The 21,614-nt window shown below is 41.4% G+C and overlaps 1 protein-coding gene across 4 annotated transcripts; it reads left to right on the top strand.

Annotated features, from left to right (window-relative positions):
* Positions 1 to 611: 611 nt before the first annotated feature.
* On the top strand, positions 612 to 18,285 carry LOC137379235 (tyrosine-protein phosphatase non-receptor type substrate 1-like). 4 transcript variants are annotated; one of them, XM_068049945.1, is made up of 8 exons: positions 612 to 681; positions 10,170 to 10,472; positions 12,556 to 12,849; positions 13,851 to 13,955; positions 14,571 to 14,614; positions 16,064 to 16,174; positions 16,522 to 16,614; positions 17,540 to 18,284. In XM_068049945.1, the coding sequence occupies exons 2-8, from the start codon at positions 10,244 to 10,246 to the stop codon at positions 17,675 to 17,677; spliced, it is 1,014 nt and encodes a 337-aa protein (XP_067906046.1). In that variant the 5' UTR covers positions 612 to 681; positions 10,170 to 10,243; the 3' UTR covers positions 17,678 to 18,284. The 4 variants fall into 4 exon arrangements, with proteins under 4 accessions (XP_067906046.1, XP_067906045.1, XP_067906043.1 ...); XM_068049944.1 differs by lacking the exon at positions 612 to 681 and adding an exon at positions 2,657 to 2,767; XM_068049942.1 differs by lacking the exon at positions 612 to 681 and adding an exon at positions 9,869 to 9,980 and having other exon boundaries at positions 17,540 to 18,285.
* Positions 18,286 to 21,614: the final 3,329 nt, after the last annotated feature.

Here is a 21,614-nt window from a genome sequence, read left to right as displayed (position 1 = left end):
GTAGAAGGATAAGAGGGGACATGAGGAAAAACCTTCCCACCCAGAGGCTGGTGGGTGTTTTGAATTCACTGCCAGGAACGGTGGTGGAGGCAGAAAGCCTCAACTCATATAAAAGGTACCTGGACATGCACCTGAAGTGCTGTAATCTGCAAGGCTACGGACCAGGTGCTGAAAGGTGGGATTAAATTGGGTGGCTAGTTTTTTTCAGCTGGCCCAGACACGATGGGCTGAACGGCCTCTTGCTGTGCCATAATTTTGCTATGGTTCTAGATAGAGAGGGACAACGCCATGAAAGACTTTAAATGAGGGTGAGAATTTTAAATTTGAGACAATGAGGGATGTGGAGGGGAAGAGGGGTGGGAAGTGAGAAACCAATGTTGGTCAGCCAGGATAGGGATGATGGATGAGCAGAACCTAGTATGGGATAGGACATGGGCAGCAGAGTTTCGGATGAGCTAAAGTTTATGCAAATTGGCGGCTGCTGGGAGTTAGGGGATCAGCTAGGAGTACATTTGTGTAATTGGGTAGATCATGACTATGTGCAATGGTGTAAATGCGTCAGCAGCCTGTTTTACGTTACTTCAGATTGTTATTTCCATTAGCTTTATTGATCAACAATGGAAGTCAACAAGGCATCGATAACTGTTTCTGCTGCAGAGTGCTGAGGTGGAGTGAAGTCAGGTAACGTTACAGACGTGGAAGTAGGCAGTCTTTATAATGAAGCAGATATGAGGTCGCCATCACAGAATGTCATTTGCAAATTTGATTAGGGCTGTTTCGGAGCTGTGGTGGGGTGGAAATCTGATTGGACATATTCAGACAGGGAGTTGCAGATATCATGGGAATGGAACGAAGGGAAGAGTGAAGGGAAAATAAATATATTGTGTGAGCGAGGAAGGAAAATGATCCCGTTTTCCATTTAAACACTTCACCATTCTCCTGTCTGTGTGTGTGTGTGTGCATATATGTGTATGTATGTGTGTGCATGTATTTTGGGCTATGTGGGTGTATATGGGTGTGGGTGCGATTGTGTATGTGTATTCCGGAATTACAACAGTGACTACACTTCCTTGGCTGTTAAGTGCTTTGGCATTCCTGGATCATTAAAGGTGCTATATAATTACAAGTCTTTTTTTAATGGGTGAATGTATGAGTGTGTATGTGTATGTGTGCATCTATGTGTATATGTGAATGTGTGTGCATGTGTATATGTGTGTCTGTGTGTGCTTCTGTGTATATGTATGTGTGTATGTATGTCTGTACGTATAACTCACGCCAAGGAACATTCATTCCTCATGCTCGTTGACCTACACTGCCTCCGGGTCCTGCAACGCCTTTAGTTTAAAATTCTCATCTTTGTTTTCAAATCCCTCCATGGCCTCCTTGCATTCTGGCTTCTTGTCCATCCCCAATTTTCTTCGCTCCGCGTGTCTTCAGCTGCCGAGGCCCTAAGCTCTGGAATTCCAACCCGAAATATCTCTGCTTCTCCTTCCTCCTTTAAAAGCTGTTGGCCACCGGAACCTTGTGTTGTTTAGTGTTAAAATTTGTTTAATAATGTTCCCTATGAAGCGCTTTTTGAAGGCTTACCGCGTTGAAGGTGATATACAAATGCGACTTGTATGGTAAGTGTTTGTGTGTCTGTGTGGGTGTCTTTATGTGTGGGTTTGCGTCCCCTTTGCATTTGTTCTGCTCCTTTTTAAATGCTTCCTATCTGTAACATCTTCCATTCTGATGAAGGGTTCTCGCCACAGAGACATCTATTTTAGATTTCTGTTTGTAATACGCGATTGCAGTTGCTCATGTGTGAAATTTTGCAACTTTTCTATGAAAATAGATCTAATCTTGAAGCTGATTTCTTCATTTAGCTAATCATTTACCGCACAGTGCACTCGTAGTTTGAGCTAATGGGAAATTGCAATCACTGGGAGAACAGAACTGCAAGGCGATTCTGCTAGTGGCATCATGGAAACACTTTGTGGTTAGTGGTTGCGCTCCTCTCAGGCCATGCAAGTTGCACAGTGTTTGCGTTACCTGTTTCGATGTTCAAAAGAAGTATAATTTAAGAAATGTATTTGAAATCTCGCAACCAAACATTTCTGCAGTTCTTCTGCAATGTCTGAGTTTAGCGGTACGCCGGCATGCTCATTCTGACAATTGAAATGTTAAGCAATTATAACGATATCATCTAAATGTCAATGTTAAATGTAATTAACTTCAGAGATATGGAGCTCTTTCTGTGGGAAAGTCGTAGAGTGAACCATTTATGATTTTTGGCGATAATCACTATAAAATCGATAAGGTCCGGAGAAATCTCTCTCCGTATACCACACTCTCAACATGAAATAGGTTACATCAAGGGAACGACTATTTGGAAAAATTGACGCTCCTTTTCAGCTGTAATAGAGAATAGCGTTATTGTTCAGAAACATCTCATTATACGTAATGTCATCCAGTATATTAGATTATATATTTGAATGGATAGATGGCCTTGTTATAAAACAAAATAGCCAGAGTAAAATTAGAGAAAGAAAAAAAGAACTTGTATTGATATAGCACATTTCACGACGTTTGAACTCCCAAAGCGCTTTCCAGCCAATTAAATACGTTTGACGTGTTGTCATGTAGGAAACGTGGCAGCCATATTGCGCACAGCAGCGTTCCGCAAACATCAACATTATAATGGCCAAATATCTTGTTTTCGTGAAGTTAGTTGAGAAATGAATGTTGGGCAGAGCACAAGCAATATGATGTGGGATTTTGCTATAAGGTAAGGATCTCTTCTTTTCACTTAGACAGTTACTTTCTGTAAAAAGAAGGCAAACAACCGGCCACAACCAAGGTCCTCATGTACCGTCGCTAGCTGCCACAGTCCTGGAGATGCTGTGTGAAGGGCAGTGATGTCAAATCGACTGGAACTCAAGACCTAGAAGTGGAACTCCCATCCATTGTTCTGGATTCCTGTGGGGTCCTGGCTCTGGAATTACATTGTGAAGTGGAAATAATTTTCCGTGAAAACCAATTTTGCAGCTTAAGCCGGTAGCACTAACCCTGTGACTCACCCATCCTGACAATATGTATAATATTTAATTCTCCAACTTCCAGTTATGCTTGGTGAATTCCAAATTCCCATCATGTTTGCAGGGTTTCCGATATGGCACAATAATGAGAGAAAGCACGACTTGTGTTCATTTGTAGCACCTCATTACCTCGCTTATGAAATGTCTCAAAGCGCCTCATACTCATTGCTTTTGAAATAGGCAAAACGATAAGAAAATTTGCACGCAGCAAGCTCACACTGACAGCAGTATAAACAGTATATGTACAGCGCTTTTCACATCGAGATGTTCCAAATGTTTTCCATTTGAAGTGTTGTCACTGTTGTAATGTAGAGAAAAAAAAGGCAGGCAATTAGCAAACTGAGAGGTCACACAAATAGCAATGAGATAAAAGACCAGATAATCTGCAAGTAGTAATGCCGGTTGAGGGAACAATGTTGGTCAGAGCAGCAGGTGAACTCAATTTGGCATGGGATCTTTTATGCCCACCTGAAGAGATAGAGAGACCCATGGTTTATTATCTCTTGGTTAGAAAAAAACACTTCCAGGAATGGAGGCCCTCATCAGTACTTTGGAATAAAACTGCTCATAGTGGCTTTATTGCTGCAATATCATCCTTAGACTATCAAAATAATTAAAGGCAACATTTTATTTTATGATTGTTGCGACCATTTGCATATCCTGTTGGTTAATTGCGTATTTCTTCATTTTAAATTGTCCGTCTCAGATTGTGTTAAAATGAGTAACTTCGGTGGATTTAAAAACAAACCCCCAATCATTTCTCTCACCTAAAAATAATTCAGTATTTGTGGTGCTTCTTATAGATCGGTTCGATCTAATCCTTCACAGTCAGCAAATTGCCCAACCTTTCATAATTGGCAGCTATAGTTAAGATGGCGGCATGTGTGTTGCATATCAACATCATTGAAAAATACCCACCGCATTTGGTAGGTGAAAAGGCATCATTTGAAGAAAAGAAAGCATCTTTATATAGCGCCTTTCATGACCTTGGGACGCCCCCAAATACCCCCCTGAAACCGTTTTACAGCCAATGAAGTACTTTTTGAAGTGTGGTCACTGTTGCAGGAAATGAACAACAGTTTGTGCACAGCAGGGTCCCATAAAACGCAATGTGATAACGACCAGATAATCAATTTTTGTTTAGTGATGTTAGACGAGAAATAAATAATGACCAGGAAACTAAGAACTCCATGTTCCTCTTCCAGTTGGTTGGAGGGATCATTTACATCCACCACGAGGGAAGAAGGAGTCATGTTTTCATGGCTCATCCGAAATAGGACACCGCCGAGTGTGCAACACTACTTCAGTACGGCATTAAAGTGTCAGCCTAGATTATGTGTTGAAATCTCTGGAGTGAGACTCACAGGGCAGAGTGTTACCACTGTATTACAATCATTATTTCAATCTAAAGTATATGCAGCTTGAGCTGCAAGCTCTCTATTATAGTCAGCATCCTTTTACCTAGCTGAATGAATGCTATTTGAAAACACCGTTTAATTGCCACTTGTGAAAATGGTGGATTCAGCACCAGTGAAAATCACTTGGAAATTCCTTGTGTGCAAAGAGAGTAATTGGGGAGCTGGAGAGGGAGAGACAGCAACGTCAACTGGCAGAAGAGAGAAACAAACTGGAGAAAGAGGACAGAGAGAAACACAAACTAAGGGAGGGAGCAAGAAAACAAAAGCAGCACACACTGGCGGGAGGGAGAGTGATATGTAATATGTGCATAAAAGCAAAATACTGCGGATGCTGGAAATCTGAAATAAAAACAAGAAATGCTGGAATCACTCAGCAGGTCTGGCAGCATCTGTGGAAAGAGAAGCAGAGTTAACGTTTCGGGTCAGTGACCCTTCTTCGGAACTCTTTCCACAGATGCTGCCAGACCTGCTGAGTGATTCCAGCATTTCTTGTTTATATGTAATATGTGCAGTTGTTTTGTTTTCGGGAGTCAGTGAGCTTTGGCGCTGTTTTTTTTAAATTAGTTTCATGGGATGTCGGCGTCACTTGTTGCCCATTCCTACTTGCTCCTGAGAAGGTGGTGGTGAGCTGCCTTTTTTAATCGCTGCGGTCCATCTGGTGCAGGTAACCACCCACCATGCTGTTTGGGAGGGAGTTCCAAGATTTCGATTCAGCTATAGTGAAGGAACAGCGATATATTTCCAAATCAGGATGGCGTGTGGCTTGGAGAGGAACTTGCAGTTGGTGGTGTTCTCATGGATCTGTTGTGCTTGTACTTAGAGGTGGTAGAGGTCGTGGATTTGGAAGGTGCCGTTGAAGGAGGCGTGGTGAATTGCTGCAGTGCATCTTGTATATGGTACACACTGCTGCCACTGTGCATGGTGGTCGAGGGAGTGAATTTTTAAGGTGTCGGATGGGGTGCCGATCAACCGGGCTGCTTGGTCCAGGATAGTGTCAAGCTACCTGAGTGTTGTTGAACTGAGAACTGAGCCTCTGACTCCAGAAGCTGGGTCTCAGCAGTGGGGTGTGGGACTTAGTGAATTAAATTAGATTTTGTTTTATTTATTGCTGTTCTAACTTGCTATGTGTGTAAAACGCCATAAAATTGTATGAGAACTTTAGTGAGACGTTACTTATATTAATGATATTATTGTTGAATTAACAATATTTACTTGATGTTTTTTATTGCGGTTGACACAGTAGAAACATCACAAAGAGCAGTTTTTATTTTAAAATTCTTGACTCTTAAATCTTTCTATTCTTGTGAGTGCTTTCTTTGATTTATGAATTACAATATCCATCTCACTATAAAATAAAAAAAACAAATATTTTATTCAGGGCTTGGTGGTAGTAAGAAACTCAACTAACGTAAATGCAATAACATCTACAAACAGTGGGCCAGTGTCACGTGATCAAACGTCAGGTATAAGGTGTTAGGTTACAGATCAGACATGATCTCACTGAATGGCAGAACATGCTGGAACAGCTACATAGCTGACTCTTGTTCCTATGTGATTAAACATCACATGAGCAACATCACAAGATCGAATCTCCAGGAATGCATCAAACTGCAGTTGCCAACCCTGCTGTGACTCGACTTTTTTTTTTACAGATGCTGGGAGGTCATTAATGTACTTCCAATACTTTAGATTTAAATTCATGTTTCCAACATTCAGGATTTTTTTCATTAATCCAATTCTCTGTTGCATGAGATATTCTTGATCTCTGGCCTATATTTGTTCTTTTCTCTGTTTAGTAACCCACTACCCATTTCCGAATAGACAATACCATGCAGCTTTGTTCTTCCCTTCAGAATTTCAGTAGCAATCACGAGAAACATCGCAAACAACTGCGATACTCACTCAGGCTGGTGTTGTGGAGCTTCGCCCCTGCTCCAGCAATGGCCATCGGAGTTCTTCATGGTAAATCTCTACAGGAATAACAGCAGTATATTTTTAAATGGCGAGCGATGGAAGAACTCTGTGGTACAGAAGCTGTCCGGGCACATGAATCGCAAATTGTTAGGATGCAGATGCAGCAAGTGATTAGGAAAGTAAATAGAATGTTCTCATTTATTGCAGTGGGAATTGAGTATAAAAGTAGGGAGGTTTTGCTACAGTTATACAGGGTGTTGGTGAGACCACATCTGGAGTACTGTGTAAAGTTTTGGTCTCCTTATTTAAGAAGGGATATAATTGCATTAGAGGCAGTTCAGAGAAGGTTCATTCGACTGATTCCAGGCATGAAGTGGTTATCTTATGAGGAAAGGTTGGACAGGTCGAGCCTGTATACATTAGAGTTTAGAAGAATGAGAGGTGATCTTATTGAAACATATAAGATCCTGAGAGGACTTGACAGGGTGGATGCTGAGAGGATGATTCCCCTTGTGGGAGACATTGGAACGAGGGGACACAGTTTAAAAATAGGGGGTCTTCCATTTAAGAGGGAGATATGAATTTTCTTCTCTCCGAGGGTCATTAGCCTGTGGAATTCTCTTCCCCAATGCAGGGTCATTGAATATTTTTAAGGCTAAGTTAGATAGATTCTTGATTGACAAGGGAATCAAAGGGTATAGTGAGTAGACAAGAAAGTAGAGTTCAGGCCAGAATCAGATCAGCTATGATCTTATCAAATGGCAGAGCAGGCTTGAGGGGCTGAATGGCCTGCTCCTGCTCCTAATTCAAATGCTTGTATGTATGTTCGTGTTCATATTTAAGAGGGAAGAGCTGGCCCATTGTTGTGTTTCAATGAGGGAGGACAATTGAGGTGAATAATCAATCTTCATCAGACAAGCAGCCACCCCCAGTTCTCTCCTTCAGAACAGACTGGAACAAATAGGAGTACTATATATTTTATTACCTTATATAGCTCTCAGCTATAGTGAATTCATATCCATAGGTTACCAAACCACAAAACTGAATGCAGTTCAACAGAATAACTTTCAGCACTCTGTCCCTAATTGGTTAAGCTGTTGGGACAGCACAGTGGTGCAGTGGTTAGCACCACAGCCTCACAGCTCCAGCGACCCAGGTTTGGTTCTGGGTACTGCCTGTGCGGAGTTTGCATGTTCTCCTTGTCACCGCGTGGGTTTCCACTGAGTGCTCTGGTTTCCTCCCACAGCCAAAGACTTGCAGGTTGATAGCTAATTTGGCCATTGTAAATTGCCTCCAGTGTAGGTAAGTGGTAGGAGAATGGTGGGGATGTGGTGGGGAATATGGGATTAATGTACGATTAGTATAAATGGGTGGTTTTCGGTCGGCACAGACTCGGTGGGCCGAAAGGCCTTTTTCAGTGCTATATGACTCTTTGACACCGCTTTCTATATTCACTATAGAGACCTGCCATCATTCCAACCCTACCTAAAGATGGAACTATGAGGAAAATGACTCACATTTTCCGGATTGAAAACAGAAAGGAGATTTCAATGCAAGTAAAGATCTGGGGTTAAATGTCGAATTTTTTGAAGGTGGCAGGACAAATGAGAAGGCTGTTAAACCACAGGGGATCCTTGGATTTATTAAAAGAGACATAGTGCACAAGGCAAGGAAGTTATACTAAACCTTGATAAAGCACTAGTTAGACCTCAGCTGGAGTGTTATGTTCAAAACTGGGCACCAGACTTCGGGAAGGTTGTCAATGACTTAGAGGAGGTGCAGAAGAGATTTACTAGAACAGTACCAGGATTGAGGGCCATTTGGTATGTGGGGAGACTAGAGAAGCTAGGTTTGTTCTCCTTAGAGTCAAGAAGGTTAAGAGATTTGACAGTGGAGTTCAAAACTATGAACAGTTTTGATAGTGCAAATAAGGAGAAACTGTTCACAGTGGCAGCAGGGTCGGTAATCAGAGGGCAAAAAATTAAGGTGATTGGCAAAAGAATCAGAGGATCTGAGATTTGGGGTAGAAGTAAGTTACAGCCTATCCCCGTCTTGCTACTACCAAAGGTTCATACAGCTCAACTGGTCGGCAGTTAGAAACAAGACTCCTGAATGATTTTCACCTCCTGCTTCAGATCAACTAACTCGACAAGGAGCAGATTTGGAAATTGGAACCTACAACAAGCTGTGAATGATGGGCCTCACTTCCATTGAAATCTCCTTTCTCTTTACAATCAGTTAAATGTGGTCATTCTAGTCAGTTTCTCCTCGCAGTTTCATCTGCACTCATCGTGAGTATTCCTCGTTGCATTTCAAGCTTGTTGGACTTTACATAGCAGGTCTGGAAAGAGATGCAATGGTTTCTGTTGAGGTTCATCCCGAGCAGCTCTGGAGCACAAGACTCTGTTCTCTACGGGCTTACCCAGGGACGCACACTAAGATAACCATCACCTGTTGCTGGAGGACTATCAACTGGGTGAAGGACACAGTTTGGTCAGCCCAAAACTTGCTGGTCTTCCAGACCAAAGAGTTGTCCACCTCCGAGTGTTGCAGACTGGCACATTCTAAGGCCCAGGACTATGTGCTGAGGGATGCACTAAAGCTTGGGGCAGCTGCTACAAAGGCTCAATGGGGAAAAGCCACTGTGTAAGGTCCTCCTGGCATACTATACTGAGGGTCTGGAACCTGTGTAAAACCCTTCGGCCTGTAAGCAACAAAATGTTTTTTGCTATGTAATGCCAATGTACATTTCATTGAAAATGGAATGGCAAGAATTGTGAGTCACTTCATGTTTTCTGTATCGAATAAATCTGATCTCGACTGTACTTCCTGAAATGTGAAATTTGAACTGTTTTGAATTGTTTTGTAATGTATTTTTGCAAATTTCTAGGAATAAAGTATATTTTTTGGAAAAACAATCTGTAACATTGAACCACGTGGGTATCGGTCCAACATTTCATCTCTGTCTTGGATGAGGCTAAAGTAGGCCTCACGAGCTTTGGAGTGGAGAAAGAGCGATGAGCAGGGTTATTAATTCGAATTGCTATTCCAGTGACTTCTGCTAGAAGTCCGGGTTCATGGAGGTTGGGAGAGATCATGATCGCACCTGAGCTCCCGGGACTAAATATTTTCTACTCTCGCTGTCCATGCTCCTGCATAAAGAAGATTCCTTGAGATAAAGTGTGGGCGGACTGCCCACGCTTGCAGCCCGAGTCGTTATATTCAGGATTGAGAAGAGGATCTAAGACAGGTATTGGAATAGAAGATTGTCGGATCGAAGTGCCGGGAGCGGCTGTAAAAGCAATGCTTTTTCGATGGAAACTTTTCAGTCTGCAGGTGACCTCCTACTTCCCAGACTCCCACGCAGAAGTATATATAACCCGACTTAATACGCCGTTTTAGTCACGTGATACCTCATGTCATGGTCACATGTTTCATATATTTATCTATGAAATCCATTTCTTGCCCACATCATTCAGGTTGCCATTCTCATTTACACCAATTGCAAGTTGCAACATGTCGGTGAGAGCTTCAGTTCAGTACATGGCTCTTTTGGGCATGGTTTGGCCAGGTACCTTTAGTTAGTATATGCTGCCCTTTCAGAATAACTTCAATCATATTTTAGAAGATTGTACAATTGTTATGAATTGCAAAATTAGATGTGTTTCTCCAATTCGCTTGTTGGTGTTTTTAATGGTTCTTGAGTTTTATTTCTGTTATTTTCTTTATCTGATGTATGAAACTGTTTATTTTCTAATAGCCGCTGAAGTAACTTCGAACAAAGTGGAACAGTTTCCTAAATTCTTGAAGGTTGCCAGAGGTGCGAATGCTTCCATGTTCTGTACATTTCCCCTATTTCAAGATATTCCAGATGTTTATTGGTGGAAACGCGGCGAGGGATCGTTTCTGAAACCAGACAGCAGAAAGCGATTTAATGTAAAAAAGGGAAGTAGTTCATTTGATGTTCTGAATGCGAGTGTTGCAGACTCCGGAATGTATTACTGTAAAGTAAAACATCAAGAATCTATTGGAGATGGAAGTGGTTCCCAGCTTACTGTGTACGGTAAGTGTCATTGTACCAGGGAGTGGGGCTTTTTCAGCTGTGTGCAATATATGTAATTTCACTGGAAGAAAACTTGCTGACAACAAATTCGTTTTACACATCTCGGGATTTTCTTTTCCATTGACCCCGGTGTACAACGACTGCCGATTCGCTATCGTCCGTTTTGCGCTACTGTCTAAGACCAATTTCACCCGCTCATTGTCCTCACAACATCGCAGAACATTCCAAAGTGTTTTCACTCAATGAGTGCTTTTGGTGCAGGTACAATTGTTATTAAGCCAAGAGAGTGAAAAAAATGTTTAAATCTTAGTTTGAAATTAATCAATAGTATAAGTAGGCCAGGTTCCTTCTCACCAAAATAACGGTGCCAAAGTGCGACAATGGGAACAATTTTAACACCTCCTAGGTCAAGTCTTTTATACAACATTAAAGACCATCTAATCCGCCCCGACAAGGTCACAAACTCAGGTGAACACTTTCCTACCACCGCCGTAAATATTTCTCGCACCAGATAAATTTCCATTGCTCAAAATTGCCACCTCATACTTTCTATACCAAATTGTCCGATATTTGAGTTGGACAGATTTTTGTTAGGTATGGGTATCAAAGGAAAGGAATTAAGTCGGGAAAATGGAGTTAGTGTAAGAATCAATCATAATCTAAATGAATGGCCTACTCCTGTTCCTCTGTCCACAGTTTATGCTGTGCACTTGTGTCCATTGATAACTTGCTTGAGCTACCAAACTCTTTTCATAAATGAAACCTACGACCTAGTGAGAAGGGAGGTGTTGATCCTGCCCTCAATGCTGGATTCCAGCCCAGCTTGAAGAACAGTGAAGCTACCCAATGCCCGTGTTTGAACCCCTGTCTTACGTCAATTGGACTTTCTTTTAAACGCTGTCAACCCGTCAAATACTGGAAGGATATCACCGAACATTTGAGTAAAAGCCTGGGCTCCGGTATTTGTACTTCATGATTTCCACTTACACGCCCCAAACCCCAGACAGAAATTACGGCAAGAGATCAAAAGAACACTGCCCTCCTCCACTGAAATTCTACTGCATTGCATATTATCTCTAAAGCAGATCCATGGTAAAAGAGAAATTCTGAGCCTTTGTTGGGAATAAAGGCTAATATAATTTTGCAAGTTAATAATGTCCCTAATTATTAAATTAGATGAAAAATGTTTCAGCCCTCGGTTCCCCCTCTAGAGAAAGTTCCCTAGATGAAAGCTGCACGATCTGAAATCTCCACCACAGACGCTGAAATGTTGGAATGCACGAATTCTAATCTACACATATAAAAACATCCTGTCTGGATTCAATATCGACATCAGAGATGTTTTGATTACACACATCATCTTCTGAATAATACTGAAATAAAATATGTTTTCAAATATATGAACTATTCGAAAAACGATCAGTTTTGAAATAAACACACAAAATATTTAGTACAGCAATGATTCTTACAGTATAAGGAGAGACGATTCCGCTGTTCGTGTGAACTGGTTGCGCTCACTCCGATATATTCGGACAGGAATCTCATTTGGGATCATTACTGCTAACCCCAATCCCGCGCCAGGATCTGATACTTCCATTCAGAGCAGTGGCATCTGCTTCCCTAATTGCAACCTCTTTGTGCATCGTTTGCAATACATTTCGTCATTTTGCTGTGTGCCTTACAACAATCTATTTTTTTATTTAGAGATACAGCAGTGAAACAGGCCCTTCGGCACACCATCAATACTAATCTTACATTAATCCCATCTCCACCTTCCCATACTAGAGCCAATTTATCTATCAACCTGCAAGTTTTTGGCTGTGGGAGGAAACCGGAGCACCTGGCGAAAACCCACGCGGCCACAGGGAGAACTTGCAAACGTCACACAGGCAGGACCCGGAATTGAACCCGGGTCGCTGAGGCTGTGGTGCTAACCATGGCGCCACTGTGCTGCAAGCATAAAGCTTAAAGAACGACAGCACCGATAACCATTGTAACCGTAGGGGTGTAATAGCATAAAGGAGGGTAGAAAATGAGAATGTGTTCCTTTAAACTAAAAAAAAACTTTTTTTCTCTGTTATAGTTCCCCCGACCCCCCTGAAAATCGTTGCTGTTGAAACTTCAGCGACTTCTCTGAAACTCGAGTGTAAAACGGTTGCCTTTTATCCAGAGCATTTAGAAATCTCCTGGTTAAGGGATGGTGTCGAAATTCTGAGCGGAATAGAAACTGTGAAAAACAAGAGCACGGAAGAACTTTATGAAGTTTCCAGTTTTTTGGAAGAAGCACAACCTGCCCCGAAGAAAGTTGTTTACACCTGTCTGGCATCTCATATCTCTCTTCTGGTACCTGCTAGCGTCAGCTACACCGTCAATCGAGGTACGTTTGAAAACATATCCAGCGGGGAGCGTGGTGACTACTTCAATCTGTATTTACTGATTAGACATGTAGCTGGAACACTGTTCAAACACGAGGATACGGAGTGAATGTGGACTGTATTTACTCTCAATGCCACACTTATGGGAACGAAATAAAATATTCAAGTAGGTGAAGGAAGGAAAGTATTTCCCTGAAGCGATCTGAAACAGGAGGTTGATGGACAACTGTTCAAAACTTGAAAGATTATTCCTCGTCAAATTCTTGCCAAATAAAATGAAACTACACATAAAATGGATCGGTTCTCTCAGAGTCACTTTACATCCCGTGAATTTAAATTGGATATATGGAAATATCATTATGTTCATCTATTCTCTGCGCATCGTGCCTTCAGTTGTCTACATCCTAAAAGTTAAAATTCCCGACCACTCCGGCTCTCTATGTCCCTCTCCTTTAAGACGCTCCTTGAAGTCTACCTCCATCTTTCCTAATATCCCTTTATGTGGCTCGGTTTAAAATTCTGTTTGGTGATTCTTTGTGAAATGCCTTTTGACGTTTTACTGTGTTAAAGACGCTGCATAAATGCAAGTTGCTTGTTACCTACTAAAAGTAACAGCAGTAACACTGCTGAGGAATGTCAGCGCTGAAGAGTGGAAGACTTTGCCACCTTTGCAGCCGTTGCGGATCAGTCTGGTGTCGCACTGCTAGGTAAAAAAGTGTAACTCCCTTTACTCTTAATAAACAACCCTCACGTGCAGAGAGAAGCTTCCTGTGCCTTTATGGAATAGGATTTATTTTCTCCATAAATTCCATTACTGGATTACAATCGTCATTGTTTGGTGCACATTATAATAAAAAAGGGGTCCAGCCCCACTGACGGTAGAGGCCGTTATCCCAAGAGACACCTTTGCAACTCGTCCTCCATTGCCTGACCCACGATACTCTGTGTATATATCTCGCTGTCTTCTACAGTTTCTTATTTCAAATATCTGTTGATCCTGCAGGTACTGATAATACATTTCTGCTGATTTTTGGATGTGCGGGGGGCATACTGGCAATTTTACTATTAATAATAATTTTGACCAGACTCAAATTAAAGGCATCAGATGGTAAGAATATTTCTTATTCTGCCGAATACTTTTATTTTCAAAGGCCCAGTTGTAATTTTACAATACAAAAAGGGCAGGTGAATCCTCATTCATTGTTGAAGAATAAAGAGCACCTTACTGCATCTTTAAAGAATGAAGTTGATAGCACAGAGCTTTTTGTGTTTGGTAGTTGAATATTTAAAGCTTCCTCACAACAATGCACCTTTGTTGCTATTTTGATTAATAGTAAGATGTATTTTTAATGCCTTTATCTTTCCAAAATTGTCTCACCAGCCCCCTATATAAGACAAAATTGTATTGTGCCACCGCCCCTGCCACCCCCAGCAACCCCCCCCCCCCCACCCCCCCATCATGCGGAAAGGATGGACAACCCTGTTTTTCACTATCGCACAAAGACGAGGTCCACACCATTGGATGCAGCGACACTGTAGGGTATGAGAAGGGAATTCCCAGCATGCTGCACTGTAATGGCTGGTACTGCTGAGCATCTTCAGAGCGATCTGTACCTTCAAGTCTCCTTACTTTACACAGCATCTGTGTTTAGCATCAAAAACATGAACTTGTTTTGCTTATATACTGATTAAGCTATTCAATGTGGACTTCTCTTTCCCTCAGGCAGCAAGAAAGACTCTGCGGAAGCGGGTCAGGCTGAAGAGCAGGTAGGGTGACAATGTTCTTCATGTTCCAAAAGTAGGCGGGGGAATAACAAGAATTTTTACATTCAGTCTAGAAGATATTTATAAAATTTTATAGAATCATAGAATCCTACAGCAAGGAAGGAGGCCATGCTGCCTCTGCTGGCTCTTTGAAATAACTATCCAATTAGCCCCACTCACCGACTCTTTATAAATAGCCCCACATTATTTTTGATTTCAAGTATATATCCTTTTTGAAAGTTACTATTGAATCTGCTTCCACCACCCTTTCAGGCAGTGCATTCCAGATCACAACAGCAGGCTGCATTAAAAATATCCTCATCTTCCCTGATTATTTTGCCAATTATTTTAAATCTCTGTCCCTGGCTACCGACACAACGACCAGTGAAATCAGTTTCTCCTTATTTATTCTCTCAAAACCTCTCATAATTTTGAACACCTTCATTAAATATCCCCTTCACGCTCTCTGTTATAAGGAGGGCAATCGTAGATTCTCTAGTCTACCCAACATAACTGAAGTCGTTCATTCCTGATACCGTTTCAGTAAATCTCCTTTTCACCCTCTCGAAGGCCTTGGCATCTTTCCCACAGTGTGGTGCCCAGAATTGAACACAATGTTTCAGTTGAGGCCTGACCAGTGATTTAGAAAGGTTTTGCATAAATTTCTTGTTTTTGTACTACATGTCTTGATTTTAAGGCCAAGATAAATATTTGTATTTACTGTAACATATGCATCTGACAAATTTCTCTTTCGTAATTCAAATTATTTTAAAAATCGGAGATGCCCAGTTGCTTAATTGAGACGTTGTCCTGCACAACCAGATAGATTAGGAAGGTGAGAGCTACAGAGGGAACGTTTCAGACCTGTGACCTTCCATGAGAGGTCACAGACCTGAAAAGTTAACTCTGCTTCTCTCTCTTCAGATGCTGCCAGGCCTGCTGAGTATTTCCAGCATTTTCTGTTTTATTTCACATTTCCAGCAACCGCAGTATTTTGCTTTTAGATTCCAGGGTCCCAGGTGCCGTCCCCACCGCTGGTGTGTTAGCTGGGACATTGCTACCAACACCTAATTGGTCTGCACCCTGAAACCCTGGGTTAGGCAGTTGCGGGGAGGGGCTGAATGTCTCAGCGGCTGATTTCCAGCTCTGGATAGATGTGGCTGGAAGTGGAACGAGGACAATCTCAGCCTCTGCCTGGAAAGTCTTCCAATAAGATGGGCTGACTGAGGATTAAAAAGATTTGAGTGCACTGGATTTCATATTTAGAACATTATTCCTCACCCTATGGGAGAGATATTGAATAAAATGATTGTGAGTGGGCAGAATGCAATTAAGCCCTAATTTTATCGGTTACTGTCTCCATATTTACACTTTCAGACTCAGTTCCAATTGATGGTAGCTGGCTGCTGTATTAGACTCTAACTATCAGTATTCCATATCTTATTTTTACAGGTTAGACAAGCACCAAGTGAACAACTTACCGCCTACGCTACTCTAAACTTGAGAGATGACAAAGGACCCCCCAAACGTAGACATGAGATAGAGCACACCGTCTATCCCCAGGTAGGGCGAGCGATTGGCGCGAATGATATCCAAACCATTTCTACATAAAATCATCACTCTGTGATAACAGAGTCAACTCTAACAACCTATACAGCATTTACCGAGGTAGTGTTGACTTTATGGGACAGTAGATAACGAGTGCTGGCGAGTCGGCATCTCTCCCGCTGACTTGGTTGGAAATAGAAATCATGAGAAATGTAAAACGGGTTGCGGATTCTATCCACTTGTTTTACACGACAGTCAATCAAAATTAGCTCCACTTCATTTTCGAGTTTGACTGTAATAACGACTACAAATTACAAAATAAGAAACTCACCTGGTAAGACTGGCAAATATCTATTTTACAGACGGAACAAGAATTTCCTTACACCACTGTCGAAACCAGGACCAGGAACAATGCGAAACACCGACAGAAGGAACAGCGTACGGTGTATGCTCAGGTACAGCTCAGATCATTCATTGATATATCAGCAATGTTAAGTGTTACGACACCGGGCTGCAGGAAATGCAAAGATCCCAGGTTTCATCTACCACTGCGTTGTGTCAGCTGATCTCAGACAAGGTTCATCATATTTGACCTTCGAGGCTCAAACAATAGGGCCTCAAAAACAGTGCTTTACAATATCATAATTCCAAATACCCTTAAGAGACCAGTATGAAATTCATTTTTATATTTTAATTGAGGGGATGTGCGAGGCAAGCTTTTTTACACAGAGGGTGGTGAGTGCCTGGAACTTGCTGCCATGGGAGCAGATACGATAGCGACGTTTAAGAGACATCTAGACAAATACATGAATAGGAAGGGAATAGAGGGATATGGGCCCCGGAAGTGCAGAAGGTTTTAGTTTAGGCAGGCATCAAGATCATCGCAGGCTTGGAGGGCCGAATGGCCTGTTCTTGTGCTGTACTGTTCTTTGTTCTTTGTTCTTTGAAGTATTAATCTGCTCCCTTGAATGGGCTGCATGAGCAGGAGACCTAATTTTATAGAAGCAGAATACTGCGGATGCTGGAAATCTGAAAAAAACCCAGAAAGTGCTGGAAGTACTCAGTAGGTTAGGCAGCATCTATGGAGAGAGAAACAAAGTTAACGTTTCAGGTCTGTGACCTTTCAGCAGAACTGATTTTATATGAAGGTTAAAGCGGAATACCAGTAAGATTTAGGGGAGGGTGTGGAATTGGAACGCAACGTGAATCGTTTGCAGAGAGGGGAGAAACTGGAGAAACAAACCAAAACAAAATCCGGTTACAACCTGAAGTTGGTAATTGATGAGAAGAAATTTCGCTACAGTCTTTTTCAAACCTAAATTACCTCAAGCAATGAGTGAGCAACAGATTAACGGGTGATACGAAATATTACTTTTACAGACTAAACAAAGAAGCGGTGAGAACCAGCTGACTTACGCGGCTCTGCAGCTTGCTGATTCCAAGAAAACATCAAAACCTAAACAAGACAAGAGCGCAGTGTATGCTGAAGTAAACGTGATAAAGAAAGAGAGAAGTTAAGAATCTAAACACAGCCCGAAAAACTTGGCTATTTCTGGGTGTCGTTCCAGGGTATTCGATTATACACCATTAAACGTGCTTCTATCATTGTTTTCATTTATTGCAACTGGACTAATGAGTAACGTTCTGGAACATTACACGCATCTCGTGTGTGTGTGTTTTGAGAGGAGAAGTGTTAATTTTCAATCTCAATGATGAGGCGGTAAGCTGGTGGAATTGGTCGTCGGTCCATTATAGAACCAGCCGAGAGCAGGGTTTGCAAAGCCAAATTTACGCGGCGGTCGGTTGAAAAGCTACTCCGGTCCACGTGTTCTGAATTTCAAACATGTGCGATGTTTTTACCTTGATATCAACCAAGGGTCATCAGAAAATTGCGCCGGCAGATATGTGATGCTTCTTAAAATTAAGCTTGCATGGTCAAATCATAAGGAGTCCCTTGAAGTCTAAGAAAGTGCCAATCATCCAACTTTAAAAAAATGAATATTTACTATTGTTTAACAAATTATAACATCATTCGCTGTAAATACGTTCTGTATTGTGGTCTTTTCGGTTACAGGAGAGAGGAGGGGGCAAGCCAATCAACCCATAACCCCACAAAATGCACCGAACTGTTTAAACTATTCTAAGATCCTATTTTGAAGTAGCCCAGTTTTAATAGAGGGCCAGGCAAGCTTAACACGCACAAATAAATTCACTTAAGAGAGAAATATGACTAAAATATACCATTTTAAATGCAGTTAAAAGCAATATAGTATGAAAAGTCAATAGAGACATTTTTTCGAACCTTTACTACACAAGGTAGTCAGTTGAGTACAGTACAGAACAGCAACTATTGAAACACAGAAGCAACTTATCTCACAGAAGCCACAGCTGAATATCCAACAGGGTCAAAGAGACAGCACAGCTAACACGGACTCTGGCTGTGGTCCAAGATTGTGCAGTTTTCATTGTGGTTTGGCAAAATGTGCCAGCTGGTACAACCTAGCAAAGTTTAAGCATAAGCTGAAGATAGATAAAGCATACTAACAGAACAGGACACAATTCGAAGGTAGACACATGGTTCCACTATTGTAAATCAGTTTATTTCTAGGTTAGCACGACTATGTCTAGAAAGCGACTTTCAGGATCACAACTGTTTAGAAGGAGAACAGTCACAAGTCTATGCCCAGGTTTTAACGCCCCCATGAAGAGTAGAGGGGTTTAATCACAGATTTTTCAACAAATATTTGCACTTCTGCCCAAGAACGCATTTGGAAGAAAATGGTCAACTTTACTATATGAATAGGACAACACATTTACATCAATTTGTCAGCTGGTAGAGTATTCATTCTAATGGTCTGTAGGTTGGTGCAATGTAGTGCAAGCACAAGGCTATCAAGCATTTTGGTACCACAGAGTGTAAGGAGCCATTTATCACATCTCATGGCTTGCCAAAGTTACTGCGAGAGACCAGTGATAGCATCGTGGTATGCCAGGGACAACCCATTTAAGCCAAGTGCTTTGCACTACTTAGGCAATACAAGCTCATTTTCTGATCATTCAGCAGTGGCAGACCCATTCACACTTTGCCATTTGACTGTTTATATGGCTCGCTACAGGCACAGACTAGCTTTGGAAGGCATCTTCATTACTGGATAATTGCATGCAGCACAGACCCAATATGAATTATACATGCCCACAGCAATCCAAGTGACATCACTTCTAAAACCTGTACCCAGCATTTGCCACAGGTAACGTTCTAGCACTTCTTACTGGTACAATGATCCTAGCATCCCCATATTCCAACTCATCACGTGGCTCTTGCTAAGCACTCAAGCCATTTTCAAGGCATTAAGATAGTGCGAGATAAATATTTAATCCATCCATGTTGCAATATTCAGTGTAAATATTTCAAAGATATTTTCAAAACCAGAAGAACTTCAGAATGAGAACTAAAGGATGAAGTTAGGATAAACGATGGACCCACTACCAACTGAGGACACAAACCGAGACCCACTGGTGGTTCACTACTTTTCAAGACCAAGCTACACTCATCCAGTGAAAGATTTGCACACCTACAGCACTAGTGCAGTTCAAATTGAATGTTTCTATTGTGGGTTCAAGAATTTCCACCGTCCCCTGCCCCAACTCCACCCCTCCCCCACGTCTCCCCACTAGTTAAGTGAATATATTTTGACAAATTCATGATGATTTGTATACAGCCTTATGACTACCTTCAATCTGACATTTACTGCCAGATCCACTGATGCCGAACATTTCAATTTTCTGAAGATTTAATTACACTCAGAATCTAAATTGCACCCAGCAGATACTGCAGCAAATTGGACAGGCCCGTAAACTAACTGCAGTCAGATCATCTGCACACCTCTGACATGGTATGAAGCATACAGCTCAAAGAAAGTACAAGTATTGTCATAAAAAACAGGAAAGAGTTAACATCTCAACCAATAGTATAAGCCAAGGATCAGAGTTCCAGATCTGATCATAAAGCAGACCAAAACTGTATGAGGCTGGAGTTGGACGAGAAAACTCCTGTTTCAAAAGACGAGATTAAAACTTTATGTTTGTACTATACAAACTGATGCAGCAGAACTGGACGAGTGAATTTTTATCAATCAAACTAGGTTTTGAGTGCTACATCCAATTGCAAATTAGAATTTGAAATGAACAGGGTGAAACAACAAAATGCACAAATTAAAACCCTCAGAAAATAAAGGTATCTTTGTCCATTTAATAAAGTAGGAAATGCAAACAATTACACACGAGCAGAAAGAAACATTTTTTTATAGCGCCAGTTTAGTTCCTTGGCTTCATCGTTGGTAGAGTTGAATATAATTCCAATTAAGCACCAGCAAAGTCAGGGCAGGTGCTGCAAAATGCCACTGGGTTTGGTTAGAAGAACTGATGGACTGATTAAAATCTGTGGCCGATGGAAGCCATGCTTGAAGATGCTGAGGGAAGCTGGACCCATATGTCCACCATGATCTTGTATCTGACATGTCCATAAACTTCAGTTATAGATAAAATTACACCTGACATTTTAAAACGTAGGAGAATTTTAGTACACTGAAAAATGAGCATACACTGCAATATATTAAAAATATTAAACATGAACAATGCAATTAAACCTAAGGGTATTAAAAAGAATAAGATCGTTTAAAAAACTGCCTTAAATAAATTGGGTCTCAGGCCTGAGGTTGCCCAATTGTATTGTACTGAAGCAGCCAACCTGACTTGAATTGGAACCCTCCAGAGTCATTTACACCTTGCTCATAGGAATGGTTTTAAAAGACAACTAATTCGTTGCACAAAATAAATTAAAAGCCACAGCAAAACAAATCATGAAACAAAAAGAATGGTGGGGGCATGGACCCTTTTCCGGAGGTCTTCCCCTGCCCCAGCCCTCGCAAAATCTCCAACTCTTTATTGGGATCGAATTTACTGAAGAAAACAGTGCGATTTACACACATAAGTGTGAAAATTGGCCAGAAATTTGTGGCGAGGAAGATATTCGTTGAATTGTGAATTTCTACAAGTTGCTGGACAATTTGCTTCACTAGCTTCTGGAAAACCTTTTCACTCGTTTCATGAAGTTGTTGCATTTGCAAATTAATAGCTCATTAAACTCACCACAAAAAGTCAAGTCAAGTAATTGTTACTAATGCAAGTGCACTTTTAATGATGTGATAATTTTTAATGGCTGCCGATCAACCTCTCGCCCAAAATAATTCAAGGCATGCATGCTTGTTCCTTCATGTATTGAATGGAATATTTCAAAATGTTTTCCATTTTCTTGTCTTTCAATCTAATCTTTCTTTCACTTTCTGATTTGACATTGAATTCACTCACTCTAATTCACCCCCCTCTTCAGTCCGACCTCTTTCTCATTCCTTTAGTCTCACCCAAGATGCACTTGGCTCTGTTGTTCGCCAAAGTG

The sequence above is a fragment of the Heterodontus francisci genome, chromosome 17, assembly GCF_036365525.1.
Source record: "Heterodontus francisci isolate sHetFra1 chromosome 17, sHetFra1.hap1, whole genome shotgun sequence".
In the NCBI taxonomy this organism is placed as follows: Eukaryota; Metazoa; Chordata; class Chondrichthyes; order Heterodontiformes; family Heterodontidae; genus Heterodontus; species Heterodontus francisci.
The sequence above is the reverse complement of the archived record's forward strand: the minus strand, read 5'-3'. Positions and strand labels throughout refer to the sequence as shown.

Coding starts and splice junctions, on each gene's coding strand:
- LOC137379235 (XM_068049942.1), top strand. CDS start 9,926: ATGTCGGTGAGAGCTTCAGTTCAGTACATGGCTCTTTTGGGCATGGTT. Junction 12,850..13,850: donor CAGCTACACCGTCAATCGAG/GTACGTTTGAAA, acceptor TTGATCCTGCAG/GTACTGATAATACATTTCTG. Junction 13,956..14,570: donor CAAATTAAAGGCATCAGATG/GTAAGAATATTT, acceptor TCTTTCCCTCAG/GCAGCAAGAAAGACTCTGCG.